Genomic DNA, 24041 nt, shown 5'->3' on the forward strand with positions numbered 1-24041 from the left:
TTTAAAACTCGAGAATGAAACCATAATGTTGCTCTTAAACAACTTTCATTAAATAAGCTTCAAACAAAATACGCTATTACAAACAAACAAACAAGTAGAGTAATACCGAATACACACTGCTGCTCCTGCGACCTTTCCTGCTACAGAAGCAACCAAAGCAAGTAATAACATATAATTCTTTCCGAACTTTTTTATTATAATTTTCGATTTTCAATTCCCTAATATGTTTGCAACTACATAACATCATCTTCTTTCAAGCTTGTTTGGTCTGTTGGATTATAAGTATTTTTAAAAGTTATGCCTACAGAGTGTTTGATAAAATGTCTGAATGAATGACAGATTGTGTTCGAAATGAGTAAGAGACCACCACCTGACCCGGTTGCAGTATTACGAGGCCATCGTGCTTGTGTAATGGATGTTTGTTTCCATCCTTGTCAAAACTTGTTATTCTCTGGGTAACCAACTATTTTCCCCTGTTTTTAGAAACATGTATTTTTCATGTTTTGATAATGGTTTTAATTGCAGTTCTTCAGACGGTGAATTGAGAATTTGGGACAGTGTGCAACATCGAACCATCTCGTCCGCTTGGTATGACTGCAAGCTCTTTGCTTTTTTAGTCAATGTGCACAAGTTTTTGAGTTACAAAAATAAAGAGAGAAACACTGAATTAAACAACATGATACTAACAATTTGACCCGATAATTGATACTGGACGATAAATAGTTTTATCTGTTTAGATATACCTGCTATTAGTGGTAAAAATTAGGCGGCCGCAAGATTTTTTGGAGGCCCTGTGTGTGATTGTATGGTTGCACTAGAGCACACTCTCAAATACGGCTGTGCCAAGAATACTCTGGATTATGTTTTTATTCTTAATAAATTGTTGGAAAACATTTTATGTGTGTTTCTTATTATCTTGCGGGAGAAAGTGAAGTGATAGTGCTTTTAATGAAATGCTTGCAGGGTACATAGTGCGGCACATGGTATTATAAGCGTTTCAACAAGTCCATCAATTGGGAACAATAGAGTTATCAGGTTTTTATACCGTATTTTGATATCCACAACTTTCTAGTATGTATGTATGTTCTTGGGGTTTTTTGAGATGATACTTAATTGTGTCTTTTGATATGGACATATGGACGATGATTCCTATAAATGCAGCCAGGGAAAGGATGGAACTGTTAAGTGTTGGGATATTGAAAATGGCGATTTATCAAGGTAATTATTACATTTCTATGTGTTATAAACGTATTAGTTTAAAATAGTACACATTGTTCTTTTTTGTGATGTTAGTCAATAAAGTTGCTCAATTTTTGGCAAAATGATATATGGCTGGTGAAATATTGAAGTTCTCTATCTACTGGTATTGTGAATCTGAATGTACATCTTTCTAAATTTCCACGTATGGTTTGTAGCTAAATTAATAATGTTGGATATAACATTCTTGTACATGTAGATTATATTTTAGTAAGACTTATGGTCAAGAGTTTTGGTATCTTTGTACAAGATGAGAAGTTAATGCTTACAGAATCATAGTATTTGCCAAATAGTGTTTTGTCGATGCTGGAAGTGTAATAGTGTTTTGTCGATGCTGGAAGTGTAATATATTTGCCGGAAGATGTCCATTTTCCCCCCAAATGGACCAAGTAAAGCTTAGAATTAGAATGAATTTCAATTAGCATATGATGCGATATTCATGGGATGTAAGAAGGGTAATGGTAGCATCATGCCAGAGACTGGTACAGTTATAGTGAATGAGATGTTTTGCAACAATAACGCAGATGTACTGAGTGAGAAAGAATTGGGAAATATGTTCAAATATACACCATTGGCACTGTTGTACATTATTTTATCTTGAAACTGAACTTTTGTGATCCGTAAGAATCGAAACTTCCAAAGGATCAGGTCTATCCTGGTATCTGTGGCTAAGATTAATATTGATGTTAAGAAGCTTTTTTTTTTAATAATGTTAATACTTAACCTCAAAATAAATGCAAGGGACACATTATATCTTCCTTTAGATCTTCTATTTTCTACCTTTTTTGGGCAAGTTGATAAATGTAAATGTTGGTGAAAAGTATCATAATATTGAATAGAAGATCAATCAGGAACCGATGTGTTTCACTATCTTGACGATCTTAATCCAATAACAAGAGTACAATTATTATACGGATGTAAAACTTGTTGCAGACTATCAGGATGTAAGATCCAAAATGATTTGGTTGTTTACTGGATCAATTATTTTTCTTCCATAACTTGGCTAGAATCGTTAAGGGATCATTGTAGAACGTATATAAATGTAGTGATTCTTCCTAAACAGGACACCATTGCTCTCAATTGAAGCAAATTCCTATCACTTCTGCAAGCTTTCGTTAGTGAAGAGGCTTTCAGCTGACACAAGTAAAGCCAGAAATCGGACAGAAGTCATGGAAGCTTCTGAGAAGAAAATCTCTAATGATATGCAAAAAGATGATGAAGGCAGTGCAAGAGACAATTCTAGCATATTGAAAGGTACTTATGTAAATCTTTCACCCTTCAGGCATACATATTGCTTGTAAATAGTTTCTTCCTTTAGTTTTTGATAACGGCTTGTCGAGGTTTATTGAACAAATGAACAGTATCTAAAATAATTTGTTTAATTAGATGACTGTCTCGAAGGGCATGCATATGTGGCCATGTCGGGGATGGAGTGCTCAGAGGTATGAACATCACCACTATTTATTGTGAATTCCTTTAGTTATTTTTATGTTCCTATACCCCATGATATTTTCTTGAAATTTCAAAAAAAGGTTGAAGTATGGGATCTCAATGCTGCAGAACGATTTGCACAGTTGCCAGATTCTTCTGGAGCCTCCACAAATGATTTCATTAAAGGAAAAGGTTCGATTTTACATTTTTTGCTTTTTCTAATTCCTAAAAACAAGATAATTTTACGTGTTAAACCATGCGTCAAGCTCTCAGTATTTACCAAGATAGCGCTTTAAGTTCAAATGATGTTATTTCTATTATTTGCTTAACTATTGACATGTATATTTGCTAGCGTTATGTGTGGTACATAATAAAAATCAAGAAATTAAATGGTAATATGAAAGTTAGTAATATGCTTCTAAACCCTATAGCAAAGAGTTCTGTAACATTTATTTTGTCTACATGATCCCTACAAATATTTGATCTATAACTGAACTTGTTTATTAAACTACATGCCTATCAAATTCTGAACTGATGAATACCAGGGTCACGAAAATAAATGAATTTGGGCTAAACGGTTAAAAGTTTGAATTGATTTGATATGGGTATAAGTGTATAACTATAATAAATGGGTTGGGTCCAGGACTCTGTGTTGACCTTCCCAACCTGTTTAATAATTACAGTTTAGCATATTAAATACTAGAGTTTACAAATACAGTATATTGTTCCCAAAATTCAAAAGAGTATATTATGACATTTTTTTGTTTATCCCTTATTATCCATTGTGTATTTTCAAAGTGTTATACAGTTGCTTAAACTTATGCCCTAATAAATTTTCGTGGATTTATAATATTTACCATATTCCTTTTGACTATAGTCTAGGTCGTGAATGGGTAAATGGGTCTATACAACTAACACGTTTATTTATAGGGTTGGGTCATTGTTAAACATTTTGACACAATTAACTAAATGGGTTGGGATATATGAACCACCTACATGCCAACCCAAACCCACCAACCCGAACACACCACGAATGCCAAGACTATTTGAATACCAACTGCTATGTGCCACTATGATTTAACTATTGATGTTTGTGAATTGTTCTAAATAGTGCTTGTGATTTCTGTCATTGTCATTTTACAGGTATGTGCATGGCAGTTCAAGCTTTTGTGCCTTCTGAATCACAAGGATTTCTACATGTCCTAGCAGGGTTTGTTCTTATTATCATTTGTTGTAATATGTTTGTCTCAATGCTCAGGCAAATTCTCTTCATTCAGAATATTACAATAGGATAATTGAAAACTTGCCATTTTGCTTGCAAACGGCAAGCCACTCCTGATTGATAGAAAATGTCCCACAATCCCTATAGTACATCATAGGCACTTATCATGTACTCTCGTTTTTTTTTTTTTACATTGTTGCTGTGTAGAAAAAGGGCCTCTATTTGATGACATTCTGATGTCAGTGTCTGATACTATTTTTTATGCAGTTATGAGGATGGAACAATGGCTTGGTGGGATTTAAGGAATCCTGGGGTACCGTTGACTTCTGTAAGGTTCCATTCAGAGCCAGGTGTGTAGTTGCTAATGACATTTATTTATGAAGCTCAAATGATCAGCTTTTGTGGAGACAGTATAATTGGCGTCAAAAGGTTTGAGTAATGGGTCAAAGCATGATTCTGGTATGGGTCAGGTTGATTCAACTTTTTTGTTCAAAAAGCTAAAAGATCCCCGTTAGTGTATCAAATCCGATCACAAAAGTTAGTTTATTATGGTATTTCATTATTTGTGACATAAAATGACTTACATACAAGATACCCTTAATTTTGAGCTACCATATTGGACCCCGTTTCTTTTTAACTGGTTCTTTTAGAGTTTTAGTTTTATTTTATCCCTTTAACCAATTCAAGGACATAGCCTGACTCTTTCTATTAACCAATTCAACGACTTACATACATAATATCACGTTGATTATGTTTGCCATCTCTATTCTCTTGAGATGCTAATACTTGTAATTTTGGTGGCCTATTAGTTTCTCTAATGATATGATAATAAAGATTTCTTTGTTTGCTAGTTTTAAGCCTGTCCTTGGATGGGACGTCCAGCGGAGGCATTTCAGGAGCTGCAGATGACAAAATCATGATGTTTACTTTGGATCATTCGTTGGTATGGAAATCCATTTTTGTGTTCACACCTCAAATCAACTGCTATATAATTTTCTCATTTCTGTAATTTTGATGAAATTGTAAATTTATGCTCCCTTCACCCCATATTGCAAGAATTTCGGTATGGATATGTCCATAATCAAATTTACTTCACTGCTCATTTTTCGTCATTTTAATATACTGATCGAATTGTTATAAATGAATAGTAGTTTAGACTTATTTCTGGCAAAAGGTTGATAACCGGCCCACAATCAGCTGCCTATCGCCTCGGCGGTTGTGGCTATGGGGGTTGTCCAGGATTGAACTTGATACCTTGTGCTATTTGTAGCAAAGACACCCCCATCCATTACCAACTGAGCTACATACCATAGGCAGTATTTTAAACTTTTTTTTTTGGACTCTTGTAGGTAGTAATCTAAAGTTAGACATGATTAATCTTTGTTTGTTGCTGATAATATCACGTTGATTGAAATGTTCTTACCACGTGCTTTCAGATTATGAGCTTGTCATCTTAAATGATTTTGTTTGTCATGTTAGGGTTCTTGCATGGTAAAAAAGGAAATAAATTTGGAGCGACCTGGCATAGCCGGAGCTTCAATTCGTTCAGATGGTAAGATATTCGGGACAGCTGGCTGGGATCATAGGTTAGTATTACAAACGGCATTTTACTCATTTGTATTTAAACGGCTCAAGATGGGGTTTATTTTGTCGATTATGGTCAAACAAGTAACATAGAAGTAGTTTCAAATTAGTTGGGCCAAATCGGTTGAACGTGTGTCTGAAGTGTACTCAAATACTCATGATTTCGTAAGTTGTTTTTGTGTAAATGTGGTTAGATTGTTTTTTTGGTGATATGGGTTCTTTAGAAGCTCCTTTGGCCTAGCGTTATTGAGTGTGGACCCATCAGCCAGGAAAATGTGGGCTCAAGTCTCACTTGAGACAATCAGTGTAAGCAATAGGTGGTTAGGACTTAGGAGTGCACATGTTTGTTTGTTTTTTTTAAAACAAGGTTTTGTAATCATATCAAACACATTATCGAAACCGTCTTGACCCGCCCGATCGGCTGTTTTTCCTCACTCACTTGTGTTGCTACTTGTACTACATAATATGCATGAAGTGGAGGTTGGTGGATGTTCCAAACCATTAAACCTGTTAACTTTTTTTCTGAGAAAGCAGGATCAGATCTTTAAAATGTTTTCAAATCGAAACTAAAGCAATTTATCAACCTAGTTATGTTTAACATAGGAAGGAATTTTTTACTTTCAAGTGTTGGAAAACATTATATTTTTTTGAAGTGTCTCTTGATCAAACTGATATATCCTGTATAAAATTATTTATTTACTAAAATGCATTAATTTTTTATAACAAACATCTAATGTTTTAAATATATGATCGAACCGAGCATAAGATCGGATATATCTTCCCAGGTTACATTTAATTGGAACCTAGTTAAGGTAGCCAGTTTGCAGTCGAGATCTATTCCCACTAAATCACCTACACCCCTTTAGTGTAGCAAATATAGTTAATAAATTATCAACGTTATCTAAATGTAAGGATATGTGATGCATCTTCATCAGGAAAATGTAAGCATATAAGTAGATGGTTTAATCCCCATTTCATATGATGACAGGATAAGGATATACAATTACAAGAAAGGAAGTCCTTTGGCTGTATTGAAGTATCACCATGCCACGGTATTTCATTTCTTCTTTTTGCTCATATATCAGTATATACAACCGTCAACTAGAGTTACCATTTCACTACTGAATGCACCTTTTTATGTTCACTTGCTAATAAGTGTTGGGAATTGGAAAAGTGGGCTGGTGAAAAGAGGCCGGGCCAGTTTGATATGAACCTTTTTGTCAAAAATCTTTAATTATTAAAGAATATTTAGTGTGTTGCATATGAATAAAAGTTATATTACTAAAATGATGCAGCTTTTCTAAATAATATAATCCTGAAGGTTAATGCATTAAGAAGATACACTTTGTGGCAACTTTTAACCTGTTATGGCCGTTTTATTTCAATCCAGCTTTGTTGATTTTTTATTTTGACCCATTAGAGATATAATATAACCCTAATCGACCAATTCATTAGTAAGTGGATCAAAATTGCCACTTCCAGTTATCCTCTTCTAATTATTGTTTGTTTCTGCAGTGCAATGCCATTTCGTTTGCTGATGATTGCAAACAAATGGCTTCGGCATCGGAAGACACTACCGTGGCACTCTGGGAGCTCTATCCTCCTCAATCCTCTACTTAGATTGGTTTCGTCATTGATGGTACATAGTCAGAGTGACTGCAACATCTTCTGGTAATTTATTGTTCTTAAACTTGGATAGGTCCATTAAGGGTATATAGATGAAGAGCGATTTTGATCTCATGTGATTTACTAGAGGTGGCAAAATAGGTAGATTAGGTAATGGGTAATCCGTTAATGTGTCCAAAAGGTCCGGATCTACCCATGATTACTTTTAATTGCCCATGTAGTTTTGTAATGTTTTGGTGTGTCAAGTTTGATTATAGAAACTATATAATTAATGAATTAATCCTGGCTCACCTGGAAAGTGATTGTTTATATTAACTCCTTTGGGAAGTTTCTATGCATTTGGATTCGGATACACTTTAGATAACCTGGTTCTTTACGTAAATCCTTTAGCCTGTTCTAGCAAATTGAACTCATAATCTTTAGATTTTAGAAACCTGAAACCATAAATTGAGTAGACCGTGGCACTAAACTGGGACAAAAACCACTCACGTAAGAAATAATACCAATAAATGGAAAGTAATCCTTTCCAGCCTACTCGTGGATTACATTCCTGTGGTTGTTTGTAACTTGATAATTGATCACCATCCTTTTCTCTTCAACTGCAACCACTAGAGTCTAGGTGGTTAGAGTATACATCTTTGTATCCTTAATGACAAGCAATTGTGTGCGTATGTCATCAAAAGTTGAGCGTTTAGAAAAGGCTTTTTATTTAGGTTTCAGTTTAATTCCTCTATCTTTTGACACTAGTCTTCAACTCACCCCTCCCCTCATCCTAGCGACAGCCCAACCATATTGGTCTCCGTTTCTCTACATCACTGCCAAACCATCAAAAGATAACCCCATAGCCCCCCACATGACTGATTTAACATCGTGACCATGATAATCACCCCCTTCCCCCGAGAATGACAAACTCTTAGTGTTTCCTTTAAGTTGGTTTTTTCATCATGCTTTTATATCTTAAAAATGGACAGTAAAACTATATTCGAATAACGGTATTTTTGTCATATTTATCTTTTTGGCATAAATGACACCGCATGGAAAGTTGGATTCGCTTTCTTTAATGTTTTCAAAATTATGATGCTTTTTTTGCAATGCTTCTATAGCCTTTTTATGTCTTGCCCCTTTTATTACAAAAGAAAAAACCTCCCCAAAAAATAAAATTCTCCCACATAAACGTTCTAACATCTAGTTTTTTAAATGATTGAAGCTTCTTTAAGATAATATAGTGGTCTTCAAACTTAGATTCTACAGTAATATAACATTAACAAGTTGGCAATGAACGCTCATACGAATGCCTGTCATTTTAGAAGCGACAATTAACAAACACTCCACCCGTATATAGAAGAATGGAAATCTTGAAAACAAAATAAGAATCGTACTAAGAATCGAACAAAATAAGAATCGTACTCAGCTTTGCTACGCCTAACATAAAACCCGGCAAGGGACGCATGTGTACACTAAAATTCGTATATACATATAAGAGAAAAAAAATGCATATAGAGTGTTGTCCCATCTGCCCTAACACGGTAACATTGTAATTTTCGTATCATTTATTTTGTTGTAAAAAAAACCTTCAATTTTTCAAGTACCTAGCTTTGTGACTGACTAACAAGTTTTCAACATTATTTTTTGATCTAAAATACGTGTTATGAACGCAAATCGCATAAAGTCATGAATGTCCATCAATTACACTCTATCTTTGAAAGTTGGTTTGGATTATTCTGAACTTTATACTTTAAAGCTTTGAAACCAGAAGTAAAATATGTTGTAAATGTGTCTATTTCCATTGTAAAATAGATAAGATCATAAGAAACTTCACAAGTGGAATGGCATATTCTTTCCTTTAGAGCTGCCAGAATCACCGAAAGCCTTTCTATTAATAATTATTTTTGTACAATTTGAAGCACATAATTCTTGCTGATTTTGGCAAGCCATTGAAGGATGTTCAGACCCTACAGTGGATGCCATTGCACGATATCTTCTCTCTTTTTTCCCATCATTGCAAAGAATATTTGCTCTATGGGTTGTCATTGTTTTGTACATCTGTTTTTGTTAAACTTTTACTTTGTACTCCCCAAGGCAGAATTTATTCTTCAAACTAAATTAGAATGTAGGTTTGATTAATTAGCTATACTTATATTTTATGCAAATAATTATTAGAAACTAACTCAAAACATATGTTATAAGTCTAGACAGATCCTGACTTAATGTAGGTATTATGTACCAGAAGGTCCATAATAATTGCTGACTTCAAATCAACATTAAAATGTGAACTTAAAAATATCGCTTTTCCATTGCATGTGTGAAGCTCAAATGATTGTACATACGGATGTAAATATAGCTGATTTACTACCAACTTAGAATAACTGATCGAAAAAGTCATGGTCTATAGCCTATAGATATGCTCTTGAGAGTTGATACCTTTTTAGATACCTTTTGTTCAATTTATAAAGCCAAAAAATTTGAAAAATGATTGCCACCAAATTGAGTCAAGAATGTTGCATACACTGCTGGGAATATTATTTATAGCAACCAGCTCACTCCATTTTGGCCACCACTTTGAAAAAACACAAAGAAATATGACTTTCTCATATCCTTTCTTTTGCTACTATATCCTCCTCCTCTTCCTCTTCCTCCATCCGCGACCATGTCCTGCCGCTGGCGGTGGATCGTGGTCTCTACTCCTCCCATCCATCGGCCTATCTGCCATGCACATGCAACTCCTTCCTAATGATCGTGTCGTCATGTATGACCGGACTGATTTTGGTACCTCCAATATCTCTCTTCCAAATGGCAAATGTCGTCCCAACACAACAGACTGCTCTGCGCATTCTGTCGAGTACGACATTGCATCAAACTCCGTGCGTCCACTCATGGTCCTAACCGATTTTTGGTGTTCATCGGGATCGTTAATGCCTGATGGTACACTAGTCCAAACGGGTGGGTGGACCAATGGCATTCGCGTTGTGCGAAATTATAAATCATGTGATAAATGTGATTGGCAGGAAGTACCACTAGGGTTGAGCCAACCTAGATGGTATGCCACCAATCACTTATTACCTGATGGCCGCCAAATAATTATTGGCGGCCGTAACTCATTTAATTATGAGTTTTACCCAAAAAAGTCATCAGCTGAGAAAGACTTTTTTATGATGTTTTTAGTTCAAACTAACGTACAAGATATTGAAAATAACTTATACCCTTTCGTGTTTTTAAACACGGATGGAAATTTATTCATCTACGCAAATGATCGTGCTATGTTATTCGACTATGTTCGAAACAAAGTTGTCACGACGTATCCAGCAATACCTGGAGGTGACCCGAGAAATTACCCGAGCACCGGCTCAGCTGTTCTACTGCCATTGCATATAGAACAAGGCAAAGTAGCAAATGTTGAAGTATTAATCTGTGGCGGTGCGCCAAGAGAAGCATACAAACATGCAGATGAGGGGAAATATGACAAGGCTTTGGATAATTGTGGGCGAATTAAAATATCCGACCCAGATCCACAATGGGACATGGATACGATGCCTTTAGCTCGCGTCATGGGTGATATGTTATTGCTACCAACAGGTGACGTTTTGATCATTAATGGTGGGTCTGCTGGTGTAGCCGGGTGGGAAGTTGGGCGTGACCCGGTTTTAAGCCCAGTAATATACCGACCCGATAAAGAAAAAGGAGACAGATTCGAGGTGCAAAATGCGAGCAAAATTCCTCGGATGTACCATTCGACGGCAATTGTACTTAGAGATGGTCGGGTTCTTGTAGGTGGAAGTAACCCGCACGATAAATATGAATTTTCAAAAGACACACTTTATGCTACTGAATTAAGTTTAGAGGCGTTTTCGCCTTCTTATTTGGATCCAAGTTTATCGGGCTTACGCCCAAATATAATCGCCCCCAAGACGGGGACTAGTTTTCATCACGGGGACCAACTGACCATACAGTTCAAACTTTCAGTAGACCCGAAACTGGTTTGGGTCACAATGCTTGCACCACCGTTTAATACACATTCGTTTTCAATGAATCAACGGCTGTTGATCCTGGATGGAGAAAAAACTGCGGTGGCAGTCGGGAAATCTCTCTACAAAGTCACTGTGATGGCACCGCCATCTGGTAACATTGCGCCTTCGGGCCATTATCTATTATTTGTGGTTCATTCTGAAATTCCCAGTGAAGCCATTTGGGTTCGTTTGCTATAATGCCCATTCTTGTTTTTGAATTGACTTCTATTTGGTTTGGAAATGTGCACACATTTAACTCGAGATATATTTGTTTTGTATGTAACTTATGTAATAACTTAACACATTCAAGGGATTTTGATTGCATATGTATGTTCATAGTTTTTCTTCTTCTTCTTCTTCTTTTTTTCTTTTGTAAGAGGTGTTAAAACAATCTGTTTTGCAAATGAATATAATATTATATTTACGTATCGGTGTTATAGCTAACTGTACAATCATATACCACATAGTCTCAAACAATCCGGTTATTTATCAAACAATGAGGTCATAAGATTTCTAGTTATAAACATTTGAGCACATATACATTAAACAATGAGGTCACGAGATTTCTAGTCACAAACATTTGAGCACATATACAAATACACAATATACCTCAAAACCAAAGGTAGAAAATTATTGATATTAATAATAATGATATTTATTGATATTATCGTAGTGCTGCTAATGAATTAAAAGTACAGATGATTTTTTATATAAATAACAACTAACGTATAATTATTTTTAAAATCTTGAGTATCTCATAAAATAGGCCCTGGAAAGGGGTCGTTGTTTATCCCTCCCCAGGGCCGCCCATGTTTACACGTGAATTCTCACAACTATTAACAGGGCAATGGAGCATTATTCTAGAGTCATGGTTTGGATAATGTGACCTATATTTACTCTCTACACACTTTTGGTCTGCAAAGTCTCCCTTTTTAATGGAATAAAGATCAATACATTTTGGTTACAATTTACAAATCTCACTTTCATCGATCAAAGAGTCTGACTGCCATGGTACGGAAAGGTTCTCTTTTGCCAAAACATATTGTGAAAAGACTTGATAGCATCAAGGAATAATTATATAATAACTTTTTTTTCAATTAAAATACATTCAACAACAATGTAGAGTTATTTCCTGCCCATAATATTCAATCACACAAATGGGCCTTTTTAGCATTCCTCATCATAACATAGAATATGTCCGAGATTATATTAAGTTAAGTTGCTCCTACATGTTGAAATATAATATATAATGGCAAATCAATCTTTAACTTGTTTTTATTACGATTACGATGGGTTTGTTTTACTTTCAGAACCTTGTTTAAATACATACTCGGAATTGAATCAAAAATCAAATCAAACAGTTACCCAATTGGTACAAAGACGCAAAATTTAGACAGTCTTATTTTTACTCAAAGGTAACTATTTTCAGAGTCATTTTGTAACGTGCAAGGATCAAATCATTTGACCTTTATTTTCAAAGACTATGGAATATTCCAAATAATGCAACCCTTCTTATCAATACATGAGAAATAAAGATATATAGTATCAATTAGTGAACAACAAGTGGAAGAGAGTGATTTTAATCTAATGAACTAGACTGCTGGATGTGTTATTGAGCCAACCTAAATAATGGGCCAAAGACGTTACAAAGTTGGATGATAAATTGATAAGGGGTTTTTTCAATGAGCCTGGTTCATGAATGGTTATCTCTCCAGAATATTGATTGATTGATATATCTATATCTCAAAATCTTCTAATTTCTGTGATATATTTCTCACCAATCTTAGGGTTTAATTGTTAGTGTTTAGTATAGTAATCTTATGATCACAAAGATCATAACTCTTGCATTCATTTTCGAATAATCAACGATCAATCTAGGCGCCTTTTTCACTGGTACTAAAAAGTACTCCCACACCTTTAGTTACATACTATTTATCACAAGTCCCAGAATATTGGTACTAACAACAAAAGCAAAGGTACTTAATTGATTACAGAGAAAACAACTAATTAAGTCAGTAAGCTTTCTACACTTCTTTACATTATTAATAATTGGATTATGTTGGTGTTTTAATCTCCCAGAATTTACAAAGGTTATAAGGACTTACGGTAACTAAAGTTAGCTTTACCAATAGGTGTGGTCAAATTAAACAGTCAAACTCTATTCAATTTGTTTTTTTGTTGTGGACTATAGCAAGAATATTCATATCTTCATAATAAGTTTTCTTCACATATGTTCATTGTTCTTGTAGTGAAGGTATGTTGCCAAAGTACTAAGGAAAAAACATAATATTAATATTGTAGGTATATTGTTGATTATACAACACTCATGTAGTTGTGTTTCAAGAATGCTATGGTTAAGAGGGGGAAAAAAGTCAAAACTCAACAAAATTAACATGAAATATTATATCTTTCAAAATATCCAATATCATTTTGTTTAACTACTTTTTGTTTGTTTCCAACCTTATTATTTGTGCCTAAAAACAAGCCCTCCCTAGTAGTGATCTAATAATGGTGTACATATTCTTGGTGATCATCATCTCTAGCTATCCATGTGAACAAGATCTATCACGGGTGTGAGTGTCACAAGATTTCTAAATCAAAAATTCACGGATATGCATGCATGCCTTCACTAAGTTTCTCTTTTTCTTGTCAACTAGTAATTTGGACCCAAATGCCTTCACTTGGAACTTTTCTATGAACCACAAACAAAAGGTAATGTCTTCCTGGTGCAATGTTGGCAGAAGGCGGCGCAGTCACTGTTACTTGGTACTTCATGGTTCCAATGGGCTTGGTTGTGTTCATTTGGTCAAGGATCAACAATCTTTGGTTCATGGAAAATGAGTGTGTGTTGAAAGAAGGTGCAACCATTGCTACATATATTAAATCCGGGTCCACGTGACCCGGAAGTATGAACCTGATTGTCACCTGGTCCCCATACCCAAACTGGGTCTTGGAATCAGGTGATATCTTGGGTCGTCTGTTAATTAATCTAGGATGTAGATATGATGGTGAAAACGCCTCGAATCTTAATTCAGTAGGATAAAGTACGTTAGTAAAGTTATAAAAAATGTGAGGGTTGCTTCCACCAACTAGAACACGACCATCGCGAATCAATATCGCGGTTGAATGGTACATTCTAGGTACGGTGCTTGCTGTTTGAACCATAAATCTTGACCCGATTGGTTTATCGGGCTTGTATGTAACCGGGTTAAGAACCGGGTCTCTTCCGTATTCCCATCCAGCACTACCAGCCGATGCACCATTAATGATCAAAACATCACCGGATGGAAGCAACAACATGTCACCCATAATACGGGCCAATGGCATAGTCTCCATGACCCATTTTGGATTCGGGTCAGAAACTCCAATTCTTGCACAAGTTTTCAAAGCTCCATCAAATATCCCATTTTGAGCATTCACAAATGCTCCTTTAGGTGCACCACCACAAACCAAAACCTCAACAGCAACCACCTTCCCTTTTACAATCTTCAAAGGAAGCAAAACTGCTGACCCGGTACTCGGGTAATTCCTAGGTTCACCACCAGGTATTTCTGGAAATGTCTTGACAACTTTATTTCTTGAATAATCAAACAAAATTGCTCGATTATTTGCGAAAATAAACAGCTTACCATCCGGATTAAGAAACACAAATGGATATAAATTATTTTCTAACTTTGGATCATTAGTTTGAACTAAAAATGGCAAGCTATGAGCTTTTTCCGAAGGCTTTACCTTCGGATAAAACTCATAATTATATTGCCTGCGGCCGCCAATTACTATCTGGCGGCCACCAGGCAATATATGATTAGTAGCATACCACCTTCTATTAATCAACCCTGCCTGAATTTCATTCCAATCACATTTTTCACAAGATTTATAAACTCTAACAACATGGTCACCATCATTAAACCCTCCGGTTTGAACAAGGGTGCCATCGGGCATCAGAGAGCCCGATGAGCACCAAACGTCCGTTAAAACCATTAACGGACGTATAGCATTTGACCCAATATCATACTCTATAGAATGTGCAGTACAATCTTTTTTTATAATGATTTCGTTAGCGTCTTCACGACATTTGCCATCTGGTAGAGATATATTCGAGAGACCGAAATCTGTACGGTCGAATATAACAACTCGGTCGTTAGGGAGAAGTTGCATGTGCATGGCAGTAATGCCAATGTTGGTTTGGAGAAGGGTCCATGCTCCGGTGGCGGATACGGTGACTGTGATGGTGAGAAATATAAAAAAGATGTGCAGTGAAGAGGCCATTCTCGATCACGGTGGTTTTGTGGTGGTGTAATGGTGGTGTACGTTTAGAAAGTGTGAAGATTTTTGTATATATAGAGTGTGTGATCAGTTGAGAGGTGATAGATATCTGCGGTGGAATGAAGAGGTCAATTAAACACACTTAGGTTGACTTGGTTTTTATGCCTTCATTTATTCGGAATATTATAAGTGAATCCTATGTTGTTTTCATTATTATTAACTTGTACATATAGAGATTTTATTTTATATATATTATATATATAAGAAAATAAATGCAAGTTTCTTTTTATTGCTTATGGAGTTATGGTTATCTAGCTAGTAATTGTTTATGATTTTGTTGATAGCTAGAAATTAAATTGATTATTTATTTTTTCATGTATGTATAACTTAGTAATTGTTTAAAGTAAATGATGTTATATGAGATAACTATATACATATATGCTTAATTTTTAGTGTTTAAATGAGAATTAATGTCATTTAAAAGTTAGCTATTATAAATTGCTATCAGGTATATGACTTATAAGGAATTTGTACATACAAAAGGAGTTACGAAATTAATTACTCCGCATAAGCCAATTAAAAGTTGGGGTGTTACTTGATATTATCGAATTTGATGCATTATGTTAGTTTTGGTTATTTATCATGTTTAGTTTTCCTTGTTTTTATTTCTTACCAAAAAGAATTTTACGAGTTATTAGTTAATAGTTAGCATTTGAGAAATCACAATGACATTCAATTGGACAGTATACGGAGCTCAAATTATGCATGAATGGCAGGACTCTCGACAACCCCCCAATAATCCACTTCTACAAATATAGAAAATGAGATTCAAACTCTGATAGATTTATTTAATATCTAAGACCTTACCAATGGTCATCAACTTCTTTTAACACTTTTTAGTTTTATGCAACATTATATTTAATTATGATGGGTCTAAATTATAAAATTACATCTTTAAAATATTTATTTTTGTTTATAAATAAATGTGTTTTTTAAAATCATACATGGAACTGAATACAATAATATAGTAAATGAACTTCTATTAGAGGACGATGGGAATTATGTGAAAGATGAATTTGAGTATTGTGCGAAATGAGTAAACGGTGAACAAAGCAGGCAATGCGCAAGTGTCGGATGTAAATTTAAAGATCGAAAAAGAAGTAGCAATGGTGAAATTTCTTAAAATATGTATAAAACAAGAAAAGAAAAGAAGAAAAAGTATGGATAGTCAATTCTTCTAAGGAAAGGAATTGTTAAGAAAAAAATTTCAAGGCATTCAAAGATATGGAGAAGATATACTCTTGAAAGAGTCTATTTAGCTACGTGTTTTTCGAAAGCTCATGATTTTATGGAATGTAACATGTAAGTGGAAACTTGAGAAGGAAAATATAAATTAAGAAAATGAAGAATATGAAAGTTTAGAAAAATACTATGTTGGGTATTGGTCCTTTTTTTCTCTTAAAAAGAAAATGTCTTTTTTTAACTGTAGATATATTATTTAAAATGCCATTATACATACGTTGCGTATATTAATTCAAATTGACATTTGTACATAAGTTATGTATATTACTCGTACCATTTACTTTTTTTAGTATTGTATGTATCAATTGCGAATAAAACATACTTTAAAAGGTTAGAAGTACATCATCAATTTACTCCCGATCTTTTAACAAAGACTTTACTCTCATGTGTCAGGCAAGTTCTTTTTTTATTTATTTACTAAAATGTACGAGTACTATCTTGTATCCTCTTCTATAAGTGAAAGGATGAACTTCATTCAATATAATGTTGTTTAAATTATAAAGATTGCAAAGGTTAAAAATGTGATATTATGATTTGAAAATATACAAGAACAAAACATACAAGTTTAACATATTTCATAGTTCATACACAGCATTCTCTTCTTTTTATATCCATATTATGACTCTAGTGATTATATTAGTTCAACTTTGAACAACAAAAAACGTCCAACTTTTTTAAGCCATCTTTCATCACCTGGATTTTTTTAAGTTTGATTTTTGAATTCTTCATCATTACAAAATACAAACGCATACCAGCCCAACTTGACTTGAATCAAATGCAAGATCCAAAATTGTTTTCAATTTTAAATCTGTTCCACTACTAAGAACTATAACACTTAACCAATAACCATAACTATCATAAAATATGGCTATAATTCATGCAGAGCAGCGGAAATCTTGAATTTTCAAATGATATACTGAATTGCAATTCTGACTAAGTTTTAAGAACATATGACAATCCTATATTTAAGTCAGCCTGGTGGTTTTATGGTGCCGAAATAAAGAAAGTCCAAACACCATCATCACTGTATGTCTACTTCACTTGCCCGAACCAGCACCAGCATCGGTTGTATTAGCATTGATAGCATATTGGGAAACATACGGCTTCAGCTGCAACGCCCAATAATTTAAAGCTTTGTCTTTTACACATGCATATATTAACTGACAACTGTAATCTCATTACTTGTTTTTTATGTCTGACTTTATGGGTCATGTAAAGAATATAAGATACAATATCAGGCTAAATCCTTTTCACTCCACTACAAACTAGAGGTGGCAAGACGAGGTCAAATGGGTTCGAAATGGAACAGGTCATGTTTTATATATCAAAACAAGTTGGGCCATGTTGATCTGGAAATACTTCTTTGTCTACTCATAATTGATAACATAAATTTAGGCAAAACATATGATCACAAATAATTATATTACACTATTAATCTACATATGTGAACAGAGCAATTTAGGAGACTGTCTGCATTGGAGACTTTCGGCAGTGCCTGTTAATTTGACTAGCTCTCCTTTAACTATTTTCTATTTGACCAAATTAAGCCATTTACAAGTAAATAAAGTTGTCACAATCTGACATAAAGATGACGGTTAAACTGTCTAAATGGATAGAACTTAGATGTCAAAGTTTGTATGTTCGTTATATGCACACTGCGTACAAAGCGTTTAATTTGTTGAGCACTATATTCCAGTGCAAACTAACCATTTCTTTTAAGAATGTAAAAAGAAAAAGGAAGACTTTGAAACAAATATAGCAATGTAAATGATAATAATTACTATGTATGAATTATGATAACCATCCATTATTACAAAGTGTTGTAATGTTCCTAGTGTCTTCGCAAGAACTGCAGTTAAGTTGCAATGAAGCTATGAAAGTCAAGTTTCAAGTTTGAATCACACTTCAATATAAATGCTTGACTATTAACACAATAATGAAGCTTTTAGCCAAACATTTTTTTAAGAGAAGGGGAAAATGAAACTTTGAACATTGAAAAGAAAAAAATGAAGTACTTGGTATATCTTTTGGTACATAACTAACAAGTTTTAAATCTCAATCTAATTTCCTGCTTCATCTTCTAAAACGCTTTACCTCTTCAGTCATTCATATACTTATTGCCCCAAAAAATGGCATAATCAAACAATTTAATATCCAAACGGATTCCGTGAATCCGTAATACCGAGTACTAACAAATTCAGTAAAAAGCTCAACTAGAAGTCTAGAATCTAACAAACTAGCATCAAGTATACTTTCAAAATTTCCACAACTTAGAGCCCTTTTAATTATTTCTTTCTACTTTTCTAGCTAATAAGAATAATCAAAGTATGATCATTATTTGTAATTCTCTTATCATTCGTGCTGTTAATCTCCATATACCTTGGAGTATAAAATCAAAGTTTTTATTATGGTATGCGTATTTATATCATAAATTACCTAAGAAAGCTATAAAGAAAGACAAAATCGAGTACCTTAAAATCAGTCAGATCTGGAACCACATAGTTAGGCAACTTCTCTTGCTGCACAACATAACCACCTACAAGAGTTTAAAAAATAATAGAAATTACATTGCGAATATTTACTAAAACTAAAGGTGATTTAACAAATAAAAGCAACTTCTGGACATTTTTGGCAACCAACCACAAGAGTCGTTGTTTATTAGGTTCGGCTAATATATTTAACAAATAAATGTCCGAATTCCTCAATATTACGTCTATTAGTTTCCGTATTATAATAATGAATATAGAGGTACAAAATTGTTCATATTTTTTAAGCTTCCATCACCACTAACACAATAACTTTATTGTGCTTGGAGTCTTCGAACATTTCATGCTGGTTTCATCGGCAGACTCCATCTACCCCATACCCTATGTCGAGTAAAATTTCATATGATCTACATTAAAGGAAGCACAAGGTACTGCACGAAGCAAAAAAGGTCCAGACAAGCGACAGCCAAGGTTGACTTGGTTTAGCAAAGTGCGCCTGAGATGCCTCATCTATAAATAGGTTTGAATTGAAAGAAGAAAGAAAAAAAAACAGATAACAAGCTAATCATTTTAAAAGTGTGAGTATCCTGGCACCTGTGTACATCATAAAATAGAAACTAGAAATTACTGGTCCTGGCCCTAGAAATTACAGGTTGGGGCAAATAGATTCGATTCATCCTTCTTCAAATCCTTCATTTTCTACCCTGAATTACTTCACACCTTTATGTGATTATTTGTTTCTGTAGCATGTGCTACGTCAATCGCCAAGTCAACCTTCCTCATTGAATAACTATCTCACATGTTTGTAAGTGCAAAAAAATGATCTAATATTCTCTTTACTTCTGTCACACGATATAAAATACCCAATATATATAGACTTTATATGTTGAAAGGACTCAATTTGTTTTCACCACTCGTGTTCCAGTCATAATGCTTAAACTTCGCTATATAGGTTTGCATAAAAGGAATCGAGTGAACCAATGAAACTGATACTGTTTTAAATTTTGTGTAAAAACTGTAGTAATTCTTCATGCATTGTCACTTCATAAGTCGTATATATATTACTTGTTCTGTAAACTAATTAACTATGTTTGAGGTCAAGACACACATGAGGTGTACGCTTTTCACACATGCATATGAGTTACCTCTATCACACATAGGAGAAAAAGAAAGGTCATTTCATAACAAAAAATCCAGTTATGAGGAACTTCAGTATATAAAGTAGCTATAAACATGTAGAATTTATACACAAAAACATAACTAAGACTAAAAGTAGCTAGCTTAACACCTCAACATGGAAAACCATATCCCACAGAATATCCGAGCACATTAAGTTGAAAAGGAGTGTTCAAAAACGAAAGAAAAAGAAGATGGACCTGTTTAAAATAAATTCTAGTTATAACTTACAAGGGATATCAATTCATCTTATAGGAGTCGAGAGAATCTTAGATTACACTTTTTTCCAATTATAAACATGCAAAACAACTATTCACAAGAAGACGACTTGGTAAAATTGTTTACATATACAGAGCAGATACATGTTAATACAATCTACAGTATTACTCGTAGGCAGAAAGAGTAAAGTAATGCACAATACAAGATGAAGAGCTGAATAAAAAGGCTACAATGAAATCTGTTGTTTCAACTTTCAACCATCAATTTCCAGGGTTGGGACCCTAACTCTTTGATTATAAACGGGTTTGGGAACTAATGGCTATTAAAAATAAGAATAACCCTCTTGTTGTCTCTCTGTTATTCCATATCTAGATTCTAGACCATTAATATTTAAAACACCAAAGGCTCGAATTCCTGCCTATTTATGGACATCGCTAAACTAAGGTATACGTGATGTGATTAGTAAAACGCCCTTGCCTCATTATCACCATTTAGAAACCAAGTAATCGGTTATAATAGAAGAACCTTTGTTTTAAAACTTTAAGCAAAACATATTACCAAGTTGAAGCTACAAAGTGTTCACTGATGAGGTAAAATAACTGTCAAACTCATGTTTGGACTGACTACTGAGGCCGGCATAAAGGAAAGAATTTATTACTTATATTTATGCAACCAAATTATTAAATAAACAACAAACTTTTTGCAGAAATTAAAAGAAACCCTTTATACAACGTTATTCAAAAACCGAAAATTATGAACGATCAGTAAAACGCCCTTGCCTCATTATCACCTTTTAGAAACCAAGTAATCAGTTATGATAGAAGAACCTTTGTTTTAAAACTTTAAGCAAAACACCAAAACATATTACCAAGTTCAAGCTACAAAGTGTTCACTGATGAGGTAAAATAATTGTCAAGCTCATGTTTGGACTGAGGCCGACATAAAGGAAAGAATTTATTACCTATATTTATGAGAACAACCAAATTATTAAATAAATAAAACACTTTTTGCAGAAATTAAAAAAAACCTGTATACAACGTTATTCAAAAACCGAAAATTATGAACGATTAGTGTATGTAGCAAACCATTCCAATTTGGAGAGTGAAGAATACGGTAGACAAACAACTAGAATATAAAAACAAATAATGAGAATAAAGGAACACCTTTGCGTGTGTGAAAACCGATTGGTTTACAGTTTTTGCCCTTGTAATAATCACGAGGTCCTGTCTTTGAAGTAAGAATGTTGAGTGAGGATGTTCGTTTCCTTCTATATGCCCTCCCTATTCCAAGTATTAATCCCAATGCCATTTTTCGCCTCACAAACTACTAACTAAATTTCTGCATATAACAAACAAAACAAACCTTGTAAGCAGCATAATTAGATACATAACCAGGTTATGCTGTTAACCAAATTCTCGTAAGAAAGCAATAAATCAAATACATTTATAAATATTCATTACAAAAATATACTATGCCCAAACAAAAATCTATATTTTGACCAACACTTAGAGGTTGGGAGACGCAAGTGGCAGATCCATAACTTGACTCCTTCCTTGTTCTAAAACGATATCTATGATAATATTTACTTAGAAAACATCAAACATGTAAATCACACTCATATATCGATATTGATATAGACAAGTAGTGAAATGTTCACCTGAAAACTAAAATTTGTGTGAAAACCTGAAAACTGGCAAACACACTGTGAACTGAAACTTAACCCAATGTGTTTATAGCTGCCCACCACCACCATCATCTCTGGTCACATTCGCTCTCTCTCTCTCTCTCTCTCTGCTCCTCCTCCTCCGGCGACGCCATGGCAGTAAGGGCAGCGCCCGTATCAAACCACCAGACTATCTTTTGGATCGCCTCCCATCAAATCCACACAATTCCCATATGCGGCCGCCTTCCAACCCCTTCTTAAATGCCTCGAGGTCGGCGATCAAGAAGGGCAAAGCCCCCCTGAATGGCGCAGTCATTCGATTAAGGGTTTCGTCCGTACCGTATCACAATTTCCGGCAATGGTGTTGGTGGGGGGGGGGGGGGACCCACATTGTGTTAAGTTTCAAATCACAATGTGTGGTTTTCAGGTTTTCACACAAATTTTAGTTTTCAAATGATCACAACCCTAGACAAGTAATATTGATATCTATATCATTATTTTCTTAACAAAATGTTGTAACACTTAAAGCATACACAAAGGTGACAAAATCACAAAATATCGGCACTTTTGGATACAAAATACTAATAACAAGTCGAACATTTGGCTCTGATATACACAGCCCAATTTCGTGGTCGTTTCCTAGTCATTTTTAGGTCATCCCAAGATAGGTACCCAGTGAGGTTGGAACCTCTGAAACCTTTAGGATCCCTTACCACTCTTGAAAATGATTTCAGTATTGAAGTGGGTAATATCATCTATAATCTGTGGTTTTACACTACGGAGAATATATACATACAATCTGCATATAAACTACAAGTATTTCCAGTATTAAAATCTAGAAACCTTTAAGATTGGTAACAATAAGATTAAGCTAACCATATCCCTTAGTTAACACGTATAAAAGTGTCTACCTGACTATATACAAACGTTCTTTCTGGTGTGTTTGCAAAATTCATTACAATATAATGTTTTTTCACACGTCCAACAAAGACTGATATCCGGGGTTACCCAACGACAAAACAGTGTTGGGTAGCCAAAAGCCACCAGTTCCGGGGAAAACACGCCGCCCAAAGGCCCGGCGGCAGTAAAACCCCTCCTGAATTTGATTTAAACTCGATACCTTTGGTCTCAAAATCCATAAAATTCATTTCCCCCATGCCAATTGAGCTAAAGCTCATTAGCCATGGCAATATAGTGTGGTTTTGTAAATTAAAATTGTATTGACTACGTTTATTATATACACACTCAGGAATTCATAATAGAGTCAAAATTTCATCTTCAGGAAACAAAATTTCAGTAAATCATTTCCGACAATAATTTAATTATAATAATAAACCATAAAACTAGTATGAGTTTACCTGCAGGGTTTTTCAGTGAAGATTGAAAGAATGAGTAGGATCCTGATTTTGAATGGATCGGTTTAAAATAAGAACAAACTTTTACACAGGGGTGTTCACGGACCGCTTTTGATTAACTCTCGAATTAAACCGGCATTCCCGGTTTTAATATACATTAAACCAAATTAGACCAACTATCTTATCAAACCGAATCAGACCAGACCATGTGAGCAGGTCCGGTTTGGTCGGTTTGACGGTTTTAAATTCTTATTTCTCTTTCTTCTATTTTCATATAATCTTTGTGTATATTTGTGATAAAGAATCATAACAAACACTTAAAATTAAAACATTTATGAAACTATTAAAACATAATATATGTTTGAGTCAACAATCAAAAGACATTCGATCATATAATATTTTCATATAGATTCCACATCATTTAATATACATGAGAAAGTTTAATTTCTT

General features: G+C 34.4%; 4 protein-coding genes across 5 annotated transcripts; 2 read left to right on the forward strand and 2 right to left on the reverse strand.

Moving 5' to 3' along the window:
- The first annotated feature begins 86 nt into the window (after positions 1-86).
- Positions 87-7429, forward strand: LOC122607755 (protein DECREASED SIZE EXCLUSION LIMIT 1). Of its 2 annotated transcripts, none has more exons than XM_043780786.1 (14): positions 87-161; positions 340-455; positions 526-588; positions 964-1035; positions 1162-1218; positions 2321-2511; positions 2644-2699; positions 2790-2880; positions 3832-3898; positions 4178-4260; positions 4762-4853; positions 5390-5496; positions 6483-6546; positions 7010-7429. In XM_043780786.1, the coding sequence occupies exons 2-14, from the start codon at positions 352-354 to the stop codon at positions 7112-7114; spliced, it is 1152 nt and encodes a 383-aa protein (XP_043636721.1). In that variant the 5' UTR covers positions 87-161; positions 340-351; the 3' UTR covers positions 7115-7429. The 2 variants fall into 2 exon arrangements, with proteins under 2 accessions (XP_043636721.1, XP_043636722.1); XM_043780787.1 differs by having other exon boundaries at positions 534-588.
- Positions 7430-9637: 2208 nt separating this feature from the next.
- LOC122607762 (aldehyde oxidase GLOX1-like) lies at positions 9638-11552 on the forward strand. Its single transcript, XM_043780794.1, has one exon. The coding sequence runs from the start codon at positions 9700-9702 to the stop codon at positions 11320-11322; it is 1623 nt and encodes a 540-aa protein (XP_043636729.1). The 5' UTR covers positions 9638-9699; the 3' UTR covers positions 11323-11552.
- A 1951-nt stretch (positions 11553-13503) lies between these two features.
- LOC122607850 (aldehyde oxidase GLOX1-like) lies at positions 13504-20445 on the reverse strand. Its single transcript, XM_043780916.1, has 2 exons — positions 20412-20445; positions 13504-15347 (listed from the first exon to the last, which is right to left on the reverse strand). Exons 1-2 carry the CDS (start codon positions 20434-20436, stop codon positions 13774-13776), a joined length of 1599 nt encoding a protein of 532 aa, XP_043636851.1. The 5' UTR covers positions 20437-20445; the 3' UTR covers positions 13504-13773.
- On the reverse strand, positions 17528-23717 carry LOC122607851 (39S ribosomal protein L41-B, mitochondrial-like). The gene is made up of 4 exons (XM_043780917.1): positions 23595-23717; positions 21737-21911; positions 19164-19228; positions 17528-17801 (listed from the first exon to the last, which is right to left on the reverse strand). The coding sequence occupies exons 2-4, from the start codon at positions 21879-21881 to the stop codon at positions 17730-17732; spliced, it is 282 nt and encodes a 93-aa protein (XP_043636852.1). The 5' UTR covers positions 21882-21911; positions 23595-23717; the 3' UTR covers positions 17528-17729.
- Between the last annotated feature and the right edge of the window lie 324 nt (positions 23718-24041).

The sequence above is a fragment of the Erigeron canadensis genome, chromosome 7, assembly GCF_010389155.1.
Source record: "Erigeron canadensis isolate Cc75 chromosome 7, C_canadensis_v1, whole genome shotgun sequence".
Classification (NCBI taxonomy): domain Eukaryota; kingdom Viridiplantae; phylum Streptophyta; class Magnoliopsida; order Asterales; family Asteraceae; genus Erigeron; species Erigeron canadensis.